Here is a 19,506-nt window from a genome sequence, read left to right as displayed (position 1 = left end):
TCATTGATTCCCCCATTGCCCCTAAAATATCTGAGGAAGAGCAGGATAGGGAGGAAGGTGCTTCTCTTGCCCTAAAAATTATGCTGATTGTAGCAGTGACAAGCTGGGCTTGAAAGGCAAAACATCAACAGCTGCGTAGCCCACTCCAATAACTGTGAATTCGATCCACTTGGGACAGCAACAGGCTTGTGACTCTCTTGCACAAGGGCAATGGCTTCTGGCAGCAGTCTGTATGGAAATGCTAGTGGTGGAGGAATGGTGGCAGCAAGCAGAGCATCGCCTCCTCCCCATCAGCCTGCCCTGCTCGGCTTTCTGCATCCTTCTCCTTTTGCTCTCTGTCCCGGTACCACCCTCTCACTCTTCTCTGCCAGCACCGGGCGGCCTGGGGGCATGGAGAGCAGCTGCAGTAGCGCTCCCAGGGAGGAGGAGGCCCTGCAGGAGGGTCCTGCGGCCCTGCCAGGAGGCTTCAAACTGTCCCCGTGGTGGCCATTGCCTCCCCTCTGCATCCCCAGTACCACACACGGCAGCCCTCCCTCCTTCCTCAGCGGCAGAAAATGAACTGGGTCGGCGGCAGCCGGTGAGTGAAAGTTTTCAAAGGCTGCCAGAAATGGCTCCGTGCTGAGCCTGTGTCCCCTCACAGACCAGGTGCAGCTGTGGTGTGTGTGACAGCCCCGATGCCCCCTCACAGACCGGGCATGGCCATGGTGTGTGTGACAGCCCTGGTGTCCCCTCACAGACCAGGCATGGCCATGGTGTGTGTGACAGCCCTGGTGTCCCCTCCTGAACCAGACTGTGTGAGGAGACGCAGCTGCCCCCCGACACCAGGTAGGGTGGGTCACGTTTGGGCCTAATGTCCCCCCGCAGACTGGGGCTGGGTGAGGCTCTCCTGCCTAGGCCTTTCCTCACACCTTCACCCATTTGGGGAAAAAGATGTTTAGTTATTGAAATTCACTGAAATAGTAAAATAGTCACCAACTGAGTTGTAACATTAAAAAAAAAGGATAATATTCAGTTTCTTTAGGTGCTGTGCCCTCTGCCTATCTACTAGAAATTTAAACCCCACAGATTATGTCAGCCATTTGAAAGTAGCTTTGCTAAACAGCTTTATAATCATCCTGACTCTTTGCAGAATCAAACTAAAATAATGCCTTACCCATCTGGACGTCTTACCAGCAAAATGAGGTTTCTGAAAGTTACCTATGTGAAGCAGGGGGAAAGGAGAGCTTCAGTTTGAAAAAAAACCTGCAACCCCAACTTTTTCCTAAATGTCTGTCTATAATACTGTTCTGTCTGTAAGAAAAAGCGGTGTGTAGGAGTATTGTACTCACTTAGCAAATAGCAAATCATCCTGCTCCTTTCTGCTGCTGTTAATGATCTGTCAGGATTCCTTGGGTGAGTCTGGGATTTGCATTTTAGGTGCCAGAAAAACTATCCATTACTGAAGCTTCTACCCACTGCAAGGGTAAAAGTTATGTGCCTATGCTTAGAAAGTGTGTTCTAACTTTAAGCAGAGTAAAAAAAAAAAAAAAAAGTAATTCTAAGGGGCTACTCCATATTTCTAACTCTCAAAAAAAAGTTCTAATCTTACTGACCCAAGGATTGCAGCCATGCACACCCTGCTCACAGAAGTTACCCAGAGCTCCAATTTTATGCACCGTGTCCTGTAGGCAATTCATTTAAGACTATGTTTAACAAGTGAGATATGTAGTTTAAGGTATAACTGTCTCCTATGTTGCATAAGCAACAGCAGCTCGATAAAACTTGTAGTGACAATCTATTTTTCTTACATTTTTTACAAAATGTTCACAATATTGTCTGAAGTCCCAAAAGGTAGAAACTTGTACTGTGCTCCTTTGTTTCTTTGGTTTTGTAACTATGTTGCAGCATGACAAAGAAAATTAGGAGAAATGAATATACTGACAAAGATTTCTTATAATGTTTTAAGAAATTAAGAATTGATGAAAAGTTGCATTACAGGTCCAATGCCTAAAAGCTTTTCCTTCTGAATGTTCAATGTATTTGGTAGCCCTAAGACAGAATGTGGTCCTATCCTTACCTGACTAAACCAGGATCAGTCAAAGTGACTTCAACAGAGATAGGTTTGATATAACATAACATAACATAACATAACATAACATAACATAACATAACATAACATAACATAACATAACATATTTATGTCCTAAATTCTCAATACCACTGATGAGAAATTCAAGCCATGACTCAAGATTATACTTTAACAATTAAAACAATGATTATTTGCATCTTTCAGGAGCAGAATCATACTAAAGCAGGAAAGGAGAAAGCAAAAGGTAAACAGTTCTAGCCATCTTGGATTTTATATTGTTATATAAATGCTTTAGTTGATTCACTTAGGAAAAACTTTCAAAGCATTTGGAGTGAGGCTCAAAACTGTAGCATAAGAGTTGTAATGCATTTGCCTGACTGTGTAACTTTTAGGGCAGAAGTCTTGTTCTAGGTTTACTACGCTGAATTCCATCAGTAAGAGGAGGGAGTAGGAGAAGGCATGAATGAATAAATGAATGTGACCAATTTAAGTTTTTCTGAATTATTTCTGTTACTACGTTTTGTTGGTATCTGCTGACACATGGGATTGCTTGAAACCTCACAGGGACAACCACGTGGTCTGCTAGCCTAACTCACATATACACAGCTATTTTTCTGGGCTACGTAAAAGAATGTTAGGCTCAGAGAAGTACTTTATGCTGGCATTTGCAAAAGTAAGCCAGTTTATTTGTATTTTGAATCTGAAAATGAAATAATAGAATTAAATTTATTCTTGGCATAGCAGAAGACATTTCAAACATGAAAGAGAAAGAAAACAGTGAGAGAAGATAGTTATAACCATAGTAAAAGAAGTCAGTTTCCTCCTCAGCAGCTGAGAAAAAAAGAGACAGTATAGGGAAGCTCTACCACTGAAGCTGGTACCCCGCAATGTCCAGAGCAGATGCACTGGCATATACAGGAGAAGGAAAAACAGGCTGACAGTATGGAGACACTCTCTGAAATGAAAACCTTTACCTAAGGGAATGTGGGAGGAACCAGCACCTTGTTGCCCCCATTGCTTTCTCAGTCTCCTGGAGGCCTGTGGGTTCTCAAAATATCTGTTTTCTCAGGCATTTATTGGTCTAAGCCACATAATTTATGTTACAACTATGTAATTTGCTTCAGTGGAGGAGAGAAAACAGGAGAGGATCTAAGACAGGATTGTTTTTAGTAATTGAGCACTAAATTACTAAACACAGTGGTAATTTTTAAATGGCTATTACACAATTAATAGTAATTTAGTAATTTAGAGGTGATGGGAAGAAAATAACTTGGACACTGAAGGGACACACCCTCCGTTTTGGGGGTGTGGACTCCAAAGCAATATGAATTTTGAAGTGTTGATTTGTACACAGTCTGAATTTACCTCACTGCAGATATTATTCTTAACTGAAAAACAAGTATTTTCCATAGATGATAACATCCTAGAAAGCTAAAGATTGTGATATAATAAATTATACTGGAAAATAGTTACCAACAAACCTGGTGTGTATATTAGTTACATGTAACCTGCAATCATAAGAGGAATTACCTTTCAGAAGAAAAGCCAATGTTATTTTGCGTTTTGGCATAACCTTCAGTTTTCAATATCTTTCTTGTGGTTAGAATAAAGAAATCTTACTGATTTTATTTATTCATCTGCTATGCTTGATGCTAATGATTTTAGGATGATTATTAATAGTCTCCTACAAAATAGAGATTTTTGTTGCCTAAATTTTCCGGAATTATCTGCCTGATATATTCAAAGTGTCAGTCATATCTCTTTTTGTTCCTTGTGACAAAAGCCTTTCCAAAGTCTCAGTCTTAGAGATTTTCTTCTTTACTTTTTTCTCTTTTTTTTTTGTCACAAGACTATTTTCTATGTCGAGAAAGACAAACTTGAAGAACAATAAACTCTTTGTGTCATTATAGATGGCTGTGTGTATGCAATCTTGCTGATTTATTTGCCTACTAGCTTATAAGCTGCCTAAAAAGCCCAAGTTTAAATTTTTTTTAAGACTTTTTCCTTGCAGCATTTTTCTTTTACTTTAAAGAAATATTTTTAATGATCATACACAAAGTTTGAGGACTGACTGTTTAAGGACTAAGTTTTTGGCATCAAGAGAACAGTGATTTATTTTGAATATGACCAAATTATACTTGCAATCTTTTTCAAGGCAATAAAAGTAAACTAAATAACAGTAGACAGGACATGAGAATTCAGAGAGATTTAATCATGTGCTTTTATTATTAGCAATTGTTTACTAAGAATTATATATGCTGCTAACGTGTTGTTGAAGCTTCTGTCAAAAACTTATTCTCTCTTTTAAAAAATTTAGGAATTCTTTGAAAAGAAGAAACTTAAATCAAAGATGAAGCTTCTGGGAGTATCATCGCCTAAAAGTTCGTCAGTCAGTTTAGATCTCCTCAATCTATATGTTGTTAACCAGATATCAACCAAAAAACACAACACCGGTGAGTTCAGTGTAAGAGTGTTCTGACCTCACAGTTAACAGAATCAGTTATCCTTAACTATTACTGCTATTATTTTAGTTCTTGTTCTTCCACTTATAACTTAATGCTCAAATAAGTGTTGCTTTATTTTTAAAATAAAAAAAATGTAAGTAAATACAAACATGAATGAATAAAAAGTCAGGACAAATAACCTTGGCTACTGCCTACTTCACCTTTAAAGCCATATAGGTTTCTGCACCTTCCTCACTCCATCCATTGATTTTACCCTACATCCATGGGTCCATTTGTATTCCACTTCCTTTTTCATAACTTTTGGGGGGCATTTGGTGTAGTCTGTCAGTTCTACCCGGAGTATCTTTCTTAAAATCCATCATTAAGCTCCTAAAAAACATATCTACAACTTGAGTCCTAACTCTTACCATCTGTAACATATTGATAATTGTGGAGAATTTGTTTTCCTATGCTCAGGAAGATTAGAAGGTGACTGAGGAGGGCAACAGAGCCTGTCTACACACAGCAGCTGACTGTAAATAATTTTATACTATAATGTCATTTAGAATAGAGCTCTTGCATTGCTAGTAACAAAAAAAACCCAATAAAATATGGATTAAGAAACCTAAACCAACAGCTTTTGTACTCTAATGAAAATTCAGGAAGCTCAAAACTTTCTCCAAGCCTAGCACTGACATTCCAAATGCTTTCATTGCAGGGAACATGAGGAAGCCGGTCCACATTGATATCACTGAAGATGTGAAAATACCTGTTAGGAGGCACAACATAGAGCTTCCCATATCACCACTACGTACACAACATACGTCAAACTTAGATGACATCCAGAACAGGTACTTGTTAAAAATAGGCAGTAGTTAAGCTATAATGAAGTTCTGGAAAAGGTATTTCATGATGCTCTTATATTTGGGGTATTAAGTAAACATAAATATACCATTCTAAGATGAAGAAGTTTCACAATCACTCCTGGCATTCCAGTAATACTCTTACTATGAGAGAGTAAATAAATGTATTCTGAATAAAAAACTGTATATGAAGCTGAGAGATTTAAAAAAAATAGTGTTTCTTTACTCATGTCAGGTACATACACTAAGTTTATCTCACGGAGCAGGCTATTCAAACAGCATTTTCCACTTACACTGTTTTCCTTGTTTCACTGTTTTCCTGTTTCAACTTCAGACACGCTAAAGTGACTGACTGACACACTGGCTGCTCATAACTGCTTAAGAATCAGGCCTTTTTAAGATGTGTGGAAAAATATTTTTAAATTATTTTGAAATTAATACTCAGAATGTTTTTAATTTTATAGATCTTATATCTTGTATTTCATAGGCTGTTTTTATTCATTTTACAAGGTTACAAAAGCAAGTATTGGACAGCAGAAGGCAGCATCTCTCTGAGAAAGTAAAATACCAGCGTAATGTAAGTAAGTTTATTGTTCTCACTGATGTAAAGCTAAAAATGTACAGCAATGACTGTATTTTTAAGTGATTTTTCAAAGAGCGACCAAATTTCATGGATACTAAAACATGTGAAGTCTTCCTCTTTAAGGCTATACTGATATATTATTTGCCAGTCATATTTTATATTTGTTCCTGCTATTTCTTACATATTTCTTGAAAGGCTCACCTTGTTTTAGGCATTTTCCAAAATAGCTAAGAATATCTGTGCTCTAAGCTCGTCACAAAAGACAGAGATTATGGGAAAGAGACTGAGGCCAACAGCAGGTAAGTTAAAAACCGTGTGCAGAAATGTCAAATGATGAAATGTGAGAAGCATAGACAGAAGTGAGTCTTTAAGAAGAACTTAAGCACAAGTCTCAGTGGATACAATTGGGAAGTTCGTACACTTATTGAGGTTACAGTGAAAAACATTCTCTAGATGGAATTTAGGCTTTTTTTTATTTTCCACTGTGGTGTAAAAAAACCAGCCAAACCAAAAAAACAACCAAGTTAGTAAATCTGTTAGAAGATGCTTAGTTTAGGTTACTCAGACTTGCTTGATAATGTAGCTCCACTGACTCCTGCTATTCACATCAGATAGAACTCTGAGGAAAAGGTGCTTGCAAAAGATGCTTGCACAGTATTGTTCTGTATGTTCTTGGCCCACTCATGTTGCCAAAGCATGTTTTCCTAGAGTGAGAAAGGCAGATGTTTTTCTAGTGTTAGAAGTTCCTTTCTTTTGAGTCAGGAACAATTACTTAGTATGGGTGAAAAGTTTAGCTGTCTAATGTGTTTCAGCCAAGATCACCATGAGCTGCCACTACTTTTTTGGATATCACATCATGTCAGCCTTCCTTTATGACTCTTTTTTATCTGTTTCTTGAAGGCAGAGAGGACATATTTCAGACTTACTGTGGCCAGAAATAACGGATCAGAATGATAGCTAATTTTCTCCTCAACCTGCACTTGTATGGATAGATTTACATCAGTTCATTAAAACATGTGATAATGAAGTGTGCACTCACAGAAAGCTAATTTAATGTATGAATCAAAAAATAAAGTCTAAGGCTTGTGTGTTGCAAAGAACTGTTTTTAAAATCTTCATAAGTTGAAGTATATCCAATTTAAGTAATTAAGATATATCCACTTTATTAAACAGAAAGAGGGGCTATAAAATAATTTTCAGCTTTCTGGAAACGTGCAGTTTTGTGGTATAAAGATTTTGTGCAATTAATGTACGAGGCTTTTGCACTTCATTAGTAGTTTGTGCTGCTTTCACTGGATAAACTGGATTACAGGCTTTACTTCCATGTAGCTGTGGATACAGTGACATTTCATGAGTTTTGCATTCCAAATTCTCCTTGTGTTCTGATCTGCTAGAGATAGTACTGTTGGTATCACAACATGCTGGAGTTCTCTCCTCAATGGAGTAAAAAAAATTTCATTTTACTGCTTAACAACCAAGTCAGCAGATCATTTACCTACACATCTAAAGCTAAAAATGTATTTATACCTGTCTCTCCTTAGGATAACATTTGTGTGCATGCTTCAACTTAAGTAGGTACTTATGTGTCTCCCTGAAATAAGCCCTTGTTACCTTATGTTTTTCATGAAAAAATCATATCAGAATACATGAAAATTTTCTCTTGCTTGTGATATATGTGCAGAGGTGTAAAAGATATAGAAAGCTTTGCTTACTTTGAACTTTTGATGCTTACATCAAAACAGTTTTAGATAAATAAAATGTCTCTTTGCTATGTTTTGTCTAGTTATCACAAGTAACAGAATTAATGTATGCTGACTCTAGTATGGAACATGAAGACAACACAGCAAGAGCTTTTAGTGCCTGTCCATCGTCCGCTTCTGTTTTTTCGTCCTCTAACTGTACACAACTTTCAGAAGAAAATTTCAACACAAACCTAATGGGCAACACTTGGGAACAGACCTATGAAGAGAAGCTGCAAAACCAGGTTTGATTAACATTTTGTCATTTCTGCAGAATTATTCTAAACTAACTTTCATTTATTTGGGGTGTAGAATTAGTGTAATGGTAAAGATAATTATGAATGATCAACATTTCTTGTAGGCTGGTGGCAATGAATATTCCATATATACCAGTATATTTCTTTTATTGTTATGAAATACGCTTAACTTGAGCTTTTGTTCACTGAGCTCTCAGTATCACTGATATGTGCAGAAAGAGTTAGTCATATACCACTGGCTTTCTTTTGTTTCTGGCTTGTAAAGTTGGTTAAAGAAAGCTGAAATGTATTATAGTTATAAATACGGCTTTCTTAAATGTACAATTAGTATAACTGGGTATGGTATCATCCCAGGTGATCACCGTGACCTAATTTGTAAGCATCCAGTGTCTCAGCGAGTAACACAGTTCTTACAGTATTCTCAGTGCTCCTAAAAGGATTGAGAAAATCCTGCTGTTTAAGTCAAGTTGATTCTAAGAAATGATTTAAAGTTATTTGTTCTGATGCATGTTACTATTTTTTTCTTTTTGTTGACTTTGGGATTCTTAAAAGAATTATCCTTAGAAAAGTAATAGCAAATACGAGGGGGGTCTCATAATATGCTTTATTTTTTGAAAATGTATTATTTGTTGAAAATAATAAAACAAGTTCTACGTGTATCACCAGTGGTATTTTGAAGTCTTGAGGTAAGTGAGGAAGGAGTACTTCAGGGCTTTAGAAGGGGAGAAGTTGGGTTGTTCAGGGAACGGGTAGGCAGAAACCCACGGGAAGCTGACCTGACAAAGGAGCCCAAGAAAGATGTTTTCAAAACACGAGGACAGTCGACCTCAATGTGCAAGAGAACGAGTAGGTCCTGGAGGCCAGTTTGGCTGAATCAGGGAACTCCTGACTGAGCTCACATGCAAAAAGGAAGTGTGGAAGGAGGGATGGGCCACCCAGGAAGAATACAGCTTGAGCTCCTGAGCTCGGAGGGGTGGCATTAGGACGGCCAGAACTGAAACTCACAAGGGGTGAGAAGGGCAGCAAGGAGGACTTCTATAGGTATATCATCAGCAAAAGGAAACCAAGGAAAATGCTGTCCATTGCTAAATAGAGTTCATGACCTAGTGACAAAGGACATGGAAAAGTCTGAGGCACTCAAGACCTACTTTGCTTCAGGCTTTTCTGACAAGGTCTGCTCTCTGGCACATCTTGAAGCTCAGTAGAGGGTTTGGGGCAGAGTGGTGCAAAACAATAGTGAAGGAACAAGTTACAGAATCCTTCGTAACCTGGACATAAAGAAATACGTGGGACTGAACAGGGTGCATCCAAGTATATTGAGGGAGTTGGATGACACCACTGCAGGGCAGATGTCTATCATCTTTGAAAGACTGATCAGGAAGGCTTCTCAGTGACAAGAAATACACAAATGTTATGCTTATCTGCAAAAACGTAAGCATGATCTGGGGAAGTATCATCTCACCTCTGTCCCTGAAAGGATTATGGAACTAGACCTCCTGGAGGCAATTCCAAGGTACATGGAGCTGGACTCGATGGTCCTTGTGGGTCTCTTCCAACTCAGGACATTCTATGATTCTATGAAGAACAAGAAGGTGACTGGGAACAGCCAGCATAGATTTACCAAGTACCTGATGAACCTGATTGCCTTCTGTGATGAAATTACTAGCTCTATGAATAAGGGAGAGCAGCAGATATTGTTTACCTTGACTTTAGGAAGGCTTTTGACAAGGTTTCCCATGGGATCTTAGTAGCCAAAGTGGGGAGGTATGAACCAGATGAGTGGACAATAAGATGGGTAAAAAAATGGCTGTTACCATCATGCTCAAAGTAGTTGTCTGTGGGCTAAAGTCTAATTGGCAACAGGTCAGTAATGGCAGGGATCCCCAGAGATTAGTACTAAGCCCAGTACATCTTCATTAGAGAGTTGGACAATGGGACAGAATGCACCCTCAGCACCTCAGCAGGTTCATGCCTGACACCAAATTGTCAGAGTGATCATTACAGTAGGCAGGGCTGCTACTCAGAGGGATCTTGCCAAGCAGAAGGCCACCAGGAACTTCATGGAGTTTAACACAGAGAAATACAAAGCCCTGCACCTCAGGAGAAATAACCCCACACATCAGTGCAGGCGGGAACTGATTGAGTAGGCAGCAATTTTGCAGAGAAGGACCTGAGGGTGCTGGTGGAGAAGTTGTACATGAGTCAGCAGTGCACCCTTGTAGTAGCGAAGGCCAGCTCCCTAGAGGGCTGTATTAGACAGAGCATACCCAGCAGTCAAAGGCAAGTGATTGTCTCACTCTGAGCAGCATATGTGAGAGCACATCTGAAATACTGTGTCCAGTTTGGGGACCCCCAATACAAGAGATCAACAAACTATAGCAAGACCGATGAAGGGCTGCAAAGATTGTTAGGGGATTGGAGCACATGATGAACGTGAAGAGACTGAGCAAAGAGGGCTTTCATAGCCTGGGAAAGAGAAGGGTGTGGGGTGAAATAACTGCTGTCTTCCACAGGTAAACAGAGTTACAGACAGGACAGAGCCGGAGGCATAACGTGAAATGGCAAGAAGTAAAAGTCACAAGTTTCAACAATGGAAATTTTGTTTGTATAGGAAAAAAATATTGTCATAAAAGTAGCTAAGCACCAGAAGAGGCCATCCAAACAGGTTGTGGAATCTCAGTCCTGAACAATCCTGAACAACCTGGCCTAACCTTGAAGCTGGCCCTGCTTTGAGCAATTTGGACTAGATACCTCTTGAGGTCCCTTCTAGACAACAGCTTTCTATGAGTATGTGATCTTCGGTGGAACTTCAGCTTGTTATAGTCTATCAAGCGTGTTCATACTAGGAGAGGATGGGGTGCTAAAAGGACATTTTGCATATTAACAGTGATGATATACAAATAGGGAAAAGTATGAGTTATACAGAACTCAGCTGGGCTGTAAGGAAGTTTTAGCTTCTACTGTAAAGATAAAAAGAAGTGAAAATAGTGGGAAAACATGTATATTGCTTGCAAACCCAACTTTAAAGTTTTAAACACTATAACTATTATATATATTCAGAGTTTGACAGCTTCTACTGTTTTCTCAGCCAGGAAATAGTTCTGATCAAGACCCTTGGATTACACAACCTCCAAGTCAGTGTATTTTCAGGAAGTCCGGCACAGTGCTTCAGGAACTGTTTAAGCCATTGCATAGGTAGGCAGTGATTTTACATTAAAGAGAGAATAACAGTCAAGTTGAAGTAAGAAAAATACTAAGATAATCTGAAGCTTATTGCTACTTGATTTTTCACTGATTTTTGGTGCTTTTCAAATAGAAATGGAAATTAAATGGAAAGACTGAACATACTGAGCTATTTTGCCAAAAGGCAGCAAAATGTGAATTTTATATAGGCACTTGGAACCATGATCTGTTTTTTTGCAACGTCACACACAGGATGGTGTTACTGAATTCAGCCTGAGTGAGAAGCGCAGATTTACTAAGAGACCACAGGGAGGGCAGCTGCCCCAGTTCTCATTAGTTCTGGTCACTGTTGCAAGTGCTTTTCTGATGACCTTGATGCTGTAGCAATTGAGCAACTTCTCCACCTACATTGTTTACATTTGGGATTCCAGGAACAAAGCATTTTTTTTCCTTATCTTTTATATGTGATCCTACTATAGTGGGTTTTTGTAGAATTGGTTCAATAATAATTTATGAGAATATATACTTTTTTTTTTAAAAAAAAAGAATGGATAGAAATCTAGAACATATTTCTTTTTGTATGTGCTGATTAAAAATCCTTTTAATTACAGAGGGTTTATGGCCAGACTCATTTATACTGAACATTTTATTTCAGTTTCTTTCCGGGGGCTCTTGCTTTGGATCTAGGGGTCTTACAGGGCTGATCTTCCTTTATTCTTTTTATTCAGTAAGTCTGCAGCCTGGTTGAAAGTTCCTATCAGTCTCTAGCTTTGGCTGGATAGAGCCATAAAAAGGCCATATATTATTTTGCTGTTCCTGAAGTACCTATAGTCTGTTTGCCTGCAAGTCAAGTGACTGATAAGCTCACTGACCACATGATAACTAGATGAACACATCAGCTTCCAGTCCTGGCCACCTCAGCTTTCTCTTTCTCTTTCTCTCTTTCTCTTTCTCTTTCTCTTTCTCTTTCTCTTTCTCTTTCTCTTTCTCTTTCTCTTTCTCTTTCTCTTTCTCTTTCTCTTTCTCTTTCTCTTTCTCTTTCTCTTTCTCTTTCTCTCTTCTCCTAGCTTCTCCTGGCTTTCTCCAGCAAAACCTAAAACGAGGATAACATTCACCTTGCTGTATATCTTGGTGAATTCCTGATGAATATCTTTACATTAAAGCCCTACCTAACCTTATCTCTCCTACATCTCCCCTTTCATTTCTCCACAGGCCCTCAGGCCTGCACTTGTCTGCTTATGGCACCTCCCTTGGTCCTCTGCCCATTCATGGCTCACTAACAACATCTCCTTTCCAACTGTTCTTCAAATCCATTTCTTTGTATCATCCTTGTTTTGTTTTCATCCATTATAGCCATGAATTGTTATACCTCAAGAGCTGCCAGTTCTCCTGGGAAGGGAGCTTCTTTCGCTGTGTGCGAAAAGTGAAGTATAAACTTGTACAATCATTTAATGTAATTGTAACATACTGATGATGTAATCAATGTGCATACATCTGAGAGCTGTGGCACCTCAAAAGCATTAAATATTAACTAAAAATTTTAGATGTCTTATAAAAATAGCATATGTCTCTCACTCTGACTATTAGCTATTTCCTCATCTGCTGTTAACATATAGCATTACAGAATGTTCAGCTGGAGTGAAGAAGAAGCCTCTGAATTGCTTCACAAAATGTTTTTACCTTCCTCATGTAGATCTATCCAAGTTTCTTCAGAAACAAACTCTAGTGTGTTTAGCCTTTTAAAACTGTTCTGAGGAGTTTCTGTAAATAGAGGACACTACTTTCTCATTTAAGTTCTCTAGGATCTTTATCCAGTTCCAAGTATTTGCTGATCAAAACATTACAGAATTTTTCTCCAGTAAGAGTTTTCTGTACTACATTTCAGTTTTCAAGTTCCATTGATAGCATTGCTCAAAATTTTTTAAAGAAAGGGCATTTTTTGAATTACCTTCTTTGACAATTCTCTGTGCTTCAGAAGCCTCTCGACTTTTTGCTCACATTTTCTGAAAGGTCAGTCAGCAGATCAAGCCTAGAAAAAAGCAGTGAAAATGTTAGATTAGGAGCCAAGTGAAAGCATGATAGCTTTCATGCTAGTGATGCTAGCATGATGGCATCTTCAAAACCACTACTATCAGAAGTGGGGTAGGGAAGTATGGGCAAAACAAAATGTCTGACTGGCCTCCTGATGCTGGAGTAGAAAAATTCTGTGCTGAATTAGGATTACTGACCTCAAGTACCAATGGGAGTCACTTGCTAAGGAGACCAGGAATTAAGCAGTACGCAGAGCTTATTATGGGCTTTCAGTACAGGAGAGAACTGTAGTCTTGAATAACAAACAGTTTTTATGAACAGAAGAAGCTGTCTTCCTCTTTTTTTTTTTTTTTTTTTTTTCCCCCCAAAGTGGACTTCTTTGGTCAGCTGGTGGAGCAGCAGTGACATACTGTGGCTGATTTTATAAATCACAGTTCCCTGTTCAGGAGGATGTGCTCCATGTCTTTGTATGTTTGGAGACATCATGAAACAGAACTCCTTTTAAATCAACCTTACTATGAAGTGGAAATAAAATACAGGATACTTTTTCAGTTGAAATAATGTACATTTGGGACAAAAGCAAGTGTGATGAGTAAAGTCTTTCAGATTTTTTATCATCAAGTTATCATTATTTGTTGTGTTAGCAGTTAGTATTTTGCTTATTTATGTACTGAGCAAACTGTTTTTTCTTTTCTACCCACCCCTATCCCCCCTCCACCCCCAGGCTAGACTATATGAATTCTGCCAGGAAAAATCCAGTGATAATGACCAGTAACGAATCAGAAAACAGTGAAGGAATAAAAGAACCATTGTTTGATGTTGTGAAAGAAATTGCAGAACTGAAAGCTCCCCAAGATGGAAGTGATTGTTCCTTTCTGGCACTGTTTGAAGAGGAGAGCCAACCAATCCATAATAATCGTTCCACAAAACATTTTAATCCTTTTGTTAACCGAAGCAGTACTGCCATTTTTTTCATTGATCCTGATGATAGAAATCAAATGACCAACAGAAATTATCCTTATGATACTAGAGAGGCTTATCCTGCAATCAATGCACAAAAAAGTTCTGTGGACAGACACCTTAAAGGCATTTTCACAGCTCCAGAACAGGGTTTACTTAAAAGTAACAATGCCTCAAATGCAAGCTACAAGACGACCAGTAGACTTCATAAAACCCACCTGCAGGACTGTCATGAGGGACAGCACTACTTCATACCCTCTGAAAACAAAGAAAAACCTGCAAACCTTGAACAAATTGGTGAGTGTCAATATTTTAAGGACATATACTCTGGTTTTTATTCTCCTTTTAAAGATATATGTTTTTATAACCAGAGATGTGTCTGCCCTGACCAAAAACATGTCATGAATCTTCAGAATGCATTTTATTTAATTTTAAATCCAATTTAATTTTAAATCCAATTAAGTTATTTTTAAAAGTTGACAGAAGCATTTATTTTCAAATTGCATTTATGCTATTGCATTTTAAAATCAAAGTTTACTTTTTTATTTTAGAGACATTTCCTTATCACCATGATCAGCAGATTAACTTAAAGGAGAACGCACAGAACTATTCAAGTAAAACAAGGTGAGTGCCATAGAATTTATCAGTGTATTAACTAGTGATAACTGCAGAGACCTTGCTGAATTGGAGAAATCCTGCTAAGAGGACATGAAGGCAAAATTCTAAGCACTATTACTGAGGACCCAAGTTTTCCCAGTGAAAATAGTAGTGAATAATGTGAATGAACTTATGCACATGTAAGCCTTTTGTACCATTGTTCATCTGCCTATAATAAGTATAGAGAAAGACTGCTTCATTGGACAGTTTTGAGTCCCTGAAGTTAAACTGGTGCTCTGACTTGCCCTCTAAAAGACCCTGCCTCCTTCCACTGACTGCAGAGGAAGTTAGTGTCTTCCCTGGGCTAAAGTTAGCATATATGAATGTCCTATGTTTTACAAAAGACGGTTTTATCAAAGACTCTGATCTGTAACACTTTCTGTTTCACAAAGCAGCACTATCTTCTGTCATCTCTGATATTACATTTCACATTTCAACAGAAGAGAAGTTTGCTAAATCTCAGGTTCAGAAATAAGTTCAATGATCTCAATAGTGGGAAGCATTTCAGGGTTACTGAAGGCAAAATAAAAATTGAAGACAAAAGAGTCACCAGTAATGACTTTAATTCAGAAAGAAAATGAAAGTACAGGAGGGGAAATCACTTACCAGAGAACTCTGTGTTTGCATCCCTCAGTGATGACGCGTTTGTCAAAGAATCAGCCTGGAGACAGAATCAGCTCTTTAGGTTTGAAGAGGTAATTTTTAAAAGAGACATTTTTTTTTGTCAAACCTACTGTTTGCACCATTCATTTGAGGTGGAGAAGGAACATCCACAACAGTCAGAAACTGAATTTAGTTTCTCTGAATTAGCTTTGGTGGAAGTTTCTTTTCCTTCGTGGTTTATACAGTGCAGCCAGAAAGAACAGCTTCTAGTTAAGTGGTTCAGATAGATAGATAGGCTTTTCAGGTCCATAATTTACGTGGTTTGAATCACACCTAAACTGATGCCTGAAATACATTGCATAAGTTACCCATTAACCCTTAGGATTGGATTCTGCAGGCAGCGCCCAGACATTATATGCAGGACACCTCAGTATTATAAAGGAACTTTATGCTGGTGTGTATATATATATATAAAGAATCTTGTAGATATTTTGCTGATAGAAGTCACCCAGGTACATACAGTATTGCTCAGGGGTTTTGAAATAATTTGTGGTACAGTGCAGTGACTCCTTTATGTAATACAGAAACTGAATATTCCTCACTTAACCTGAGGTGCTGATCCAGCTGAACCCTCACTATTAACACTTACCTATTTTTAAAAGTTCACAGCGGTACAAGAGAAAGAGTATAAGTTTGGAGTGAATTCAAATCTTCATGAGATGGAGAAGGGTTAGTACCATTTATACATTATTAAGTCAAAAATCAGATTTTTCTCTACATGTGAAACTGAAACAGTTACTTTTAAAGCCAGGGAGAAGCGTTTTGTTTCCATATGTGGACAGAGTGAGGGGAGTCAGCAGCGAGATCCCGCATCCTTTTTGCTCCCTCAGTAGCTGTAGGGGTCAGCTGTGCTGGCTGCGTTTTGGAGCAGAAGATCTCCCAAGGGCCTCCAAGAGAAAAACATGGCCATAAGGCCATGTAACTTGTATGGCAGCCAGTGTGTGCAGGGAGTTTGCTGCATTCTCTCCCTGCCCTTGCTCTGCAGAGTCCTTCCTCCTTTTCACAGATTCATAGAATCATAGAATGGGTTGGGTTGGAAAGGACCTTTAAAGGTCACCTAGTCCAACCCCGCTGCCATGAGCAGGGACATCTTTCACTAGACCAAGTCGCTCAGAGCCCTGTCCAACCTGGCCTTGCCTTTGGGTAGCACAGTTCTGCTGCTGGTGCAGGCTGCTGATTAACGGCATAGCTGAAGCTTTGGGGAACCCGTCTCGTGTGCTTTGTGTTAAGATGTGTTGTCCTGAGAGGAGACAAACTGGCTATTGCCAAGACCTAGATTGACCTTGCTAACACTTTATTCATTAAACAGTATCTTAAACCTGCATCAGAAGTAGTAGTGTTTATTTCTACGTGCGGTACTTGGGAGTTGGATGTTTGGGGAATTTTTGGTGAGCAACCTTTCTTTCCTTTTCATCTCGTTTTTCAGATGTGGAGTCATCACTCAGCAGCCAGTCTCCCAGTTACTCTCCAAGGCAGACGGAGACCTGTTTCAGCTCTAGTCCTGACATGGTGAGTACTGCCCCTTTATGGGCTTGCAGGCGTTCATTTGAATGATATCTGTATGCTTGAGTGCACCGAAGGGTGCAGCTGGAACCTTAGTTATGGTTTTGTTTTGTACAAGGCAACTTAGTGATAGGTTAACAGTTGGACTCGATGATCTTAAGGGTCTTTTCCAACCTTAACGATTCTATGATTCTATGATGAACTTCATGTGTGAGGAAGACAAGAAATGATTAGCTGTAAATTTCCCTGAGTTGTTTAACAGACATTTGGTCTGGTCTCTTGAAAATAACAGGCCTTGTGGAATTACAGTAACATGACTGTGGGAAGATGCTAAGCAAGCTTCTGCTCTTTTCCTTGATGTATAGCTGCCTTACATTACATGCCTGTAAGGCAGGAGGGTTTGGCACACTGTATGTTTTCAGCCATTCTTGAACACAAAAATGCCACAATATAAATTCTGTGTGAGAGTGAAGGTCCACCTTACCCACCTTCTCTTCAAGAAAGGCCAGGAGTACACCCCTGGAGAAAGACTGAAAAAAAAACCCAAAACCAGACAGTTCTGACCTTTCTGTTTATTTCATTAACTTAGTTATTAGGTAGTCATTAACTTCGTCCTTGGTTATTGAACTATTTAAACACATTCACACAATTCTGTTCAAACAGTCTGAAGAGGAAGACACAGCCAAAAAGAAGGAATATCTGAATGAAAGGTCCTTGAAGATAGACGATGCCAACCTAACCTCAGCCTCAGCAAGTACAGAGCCCCCCAAGACCTCTCAGACCAGAGCTGTGCCTCTCCAGCCCAGCAGTATTTTAACTAGAGAAGCAGCAAACCATCTTCAGGAGAAAGACTCTATTTTCTGTGCCACAGACGAGGAAAATAAAAACCACACCGCCCCACCTGAGGGCAGCTCGTTACAGCAAGCCCTTAAAAGAGAGCACGTCACTGGCAGTACTGGCTGTGATGCTTGGTCGCAGACGGAGAGCTCTCTTACAGAAGTGGAGAAAGTGGATGTTGCCACCCAGTGTGGCACCATGCAGGTGTGCAGCTGTGGGAGCTCCCTCCCCTCTGCCCGCAGCCTGGGGGGGCTCGCTCCCCCCAGCGCCGCAGGCACCGCTGGAGGGCACAAAATGCCAGCACACCAGACGCTGCAGCCTGCGGGCACCGGCAGCGCAGCAGAAATAGCAGCGTTTTCTTCTGAAGCTGAGTATCTGAGTCTGGCTGGCAGAAGGACTCTAGAGGTGCTGAACTACATTGATATAATGAAGGAGAGAGATAAGCAGTGACCAACTAGAACGGCATGTAAGGAATACAGAAGTTTTGTCCTGTTCTCACTGCATTTCATTTAATTGGCATATTTTGATTTTTCTAGCCTGGTTAGACAAAATATTTTTTTGCTGTTTGCTTTAAATTATTATTAACTACGGAGCTCTATCTACCTACTGCTATGTGTAACTATGGATTTCGATAGATCTCCAACTGTTAACACATTTTACAATGGCTTAGTAAATATAAACCTTAGAAATTACATTTGCTTTCCCACTATAGATCCATAAAATTCTGTAGTTTGGGATTGACTTTACTTCTGTTGAAGGTAGTGGAAAGATTCTGTTTCACTTCAAAACATATTTGAAGTGGCTCTTAGTTCAGAACTATTGTCTGATTCTTATCCATTTTACCAGACAAACTACCCTTTACCATATGTTTGTACTAAATACAAAAATGGGAAACAACAGAAAATGCACATCTGCACACAAGAATAAAATGTAACTTAAAAAGAACTAATTTATTAATTTTTACAAAAAAAAAAAAAAAAAAAAAGCTTAATCTTCCTTCCATAGCAGATCTATTGATTCATTCTCTGGCTGTTAATACTGACAAATCTTTTATGTGTTTCTGTATTTTGCCTGCAGATAGAAAATCTGAAATGCTTTCCTCTTTATTTCAGTGTTTGTGTGAAGCTACAAACCACAACAAATAAAAGTTTCTGATAATATTGTTTCTAGGTTATATTCTTTCCTTCTAGAAAAGTTCCTAGTAAAGGTGGCAGGGAGACTCACTCTGTTACTGACATTCTACTTATACATCCATACACCTTTAATTATATATACATATCTATATATCTTATCTATGTGTGTGTGTATACACTGGCATTGGCCACCTGGCTGCATGCAGGATCCTGTTCATTACAAACTGGGCTTGGGCAAAAGGAGACTATTCCTTAACCAGTGCAGGAGGTTTGCTTTTATAAGGTTACCACGTTGTGCTTTCTCCCTTGGCGACAGCTGGTAAAAGATTCACTGCCCTTATTCTCACCAGGGCGGTTTCTTTTATTTCTACATTTTGTAATAACAGGCTTTGCGGATGAAGGGATGTGTGTCACCCAGTCCCATGAGATCCGTCGCCATTCTTTGTTTCCATTCTCATCATCAAACTAGTGGCTGTGTTTTCTACCGGCTTTTGTTTTTGAAGCTAAGAGCCGTTTTTAAAAGAAAGTCTACATTGCCCAACAGTTTGCAGGTTTATGGGTATGCCATTTTAAAAATAGCATCTC

At 39.1% G+C, this 19,506-nt stretch overlaps 1 protein-coding gene across 1 annotated transcript; it reads left to right on the top strand.

Moving 5' to 3' along the window:
- The first annotated feature begins 695 nt into the window (after positions 1 to 695).
- On the top strand, positions 696 to 18,873 carry REDIC1 (regulator of DNA class I crossover intermediates 1). The gene is made up of 14 exons (XM_087764086.1): positions 696 to 825; positions 1,383 to 1,392; positions 2,273 to 2,312; positions 4,386 to 4,521; positions 5,231 to 5,363; positions 5,886 to 5,952; positions 7,742 to 7,942; positions 11,043 to 11,149; positions 13,893 to 14,425; positions 14,680 to 14,752; positions 15,420 to 15,480; positions 16,051 to 16,117; positions 16,875 to 16,957; positions 17,615 to 18,873. The coding sequence occupies exons 1-14, from the start codon at positions 696 to 698 to the stop codon at positions 18,236 to 18,238; spliced, it is 2,265 nt and encodes a 754-aa protein (XP_087620212.1). The 3' UTR covers positions 18,239 to 18,873.
- The last annotated feature ends 633 nt before the right edge of the window (positions 18,874 to 19,506 follow it).

The sequence above is a fragment of the Nipponia nippon genome, unplaced genomic scaffold, assembly GCF_047370975.1.
Source record: "Nipponia nippon isolate SJK-2023a ecotype South Korea unplaced genomic scaffold, ASM4737097v1 scaffold_3, whole genome shotgun sequence".
Classification (NCBI taxonomy): Eukaryota; Metazoa; Chordata; class Aves; order Pelecaniformes; family Threskiornithidae; genus Nipponia; species Nipponia nippon.
Note: the sequence above shows the minus strand (reverse complement) of the source record. Positions and strands in the feature narration are given on the sequence as shown.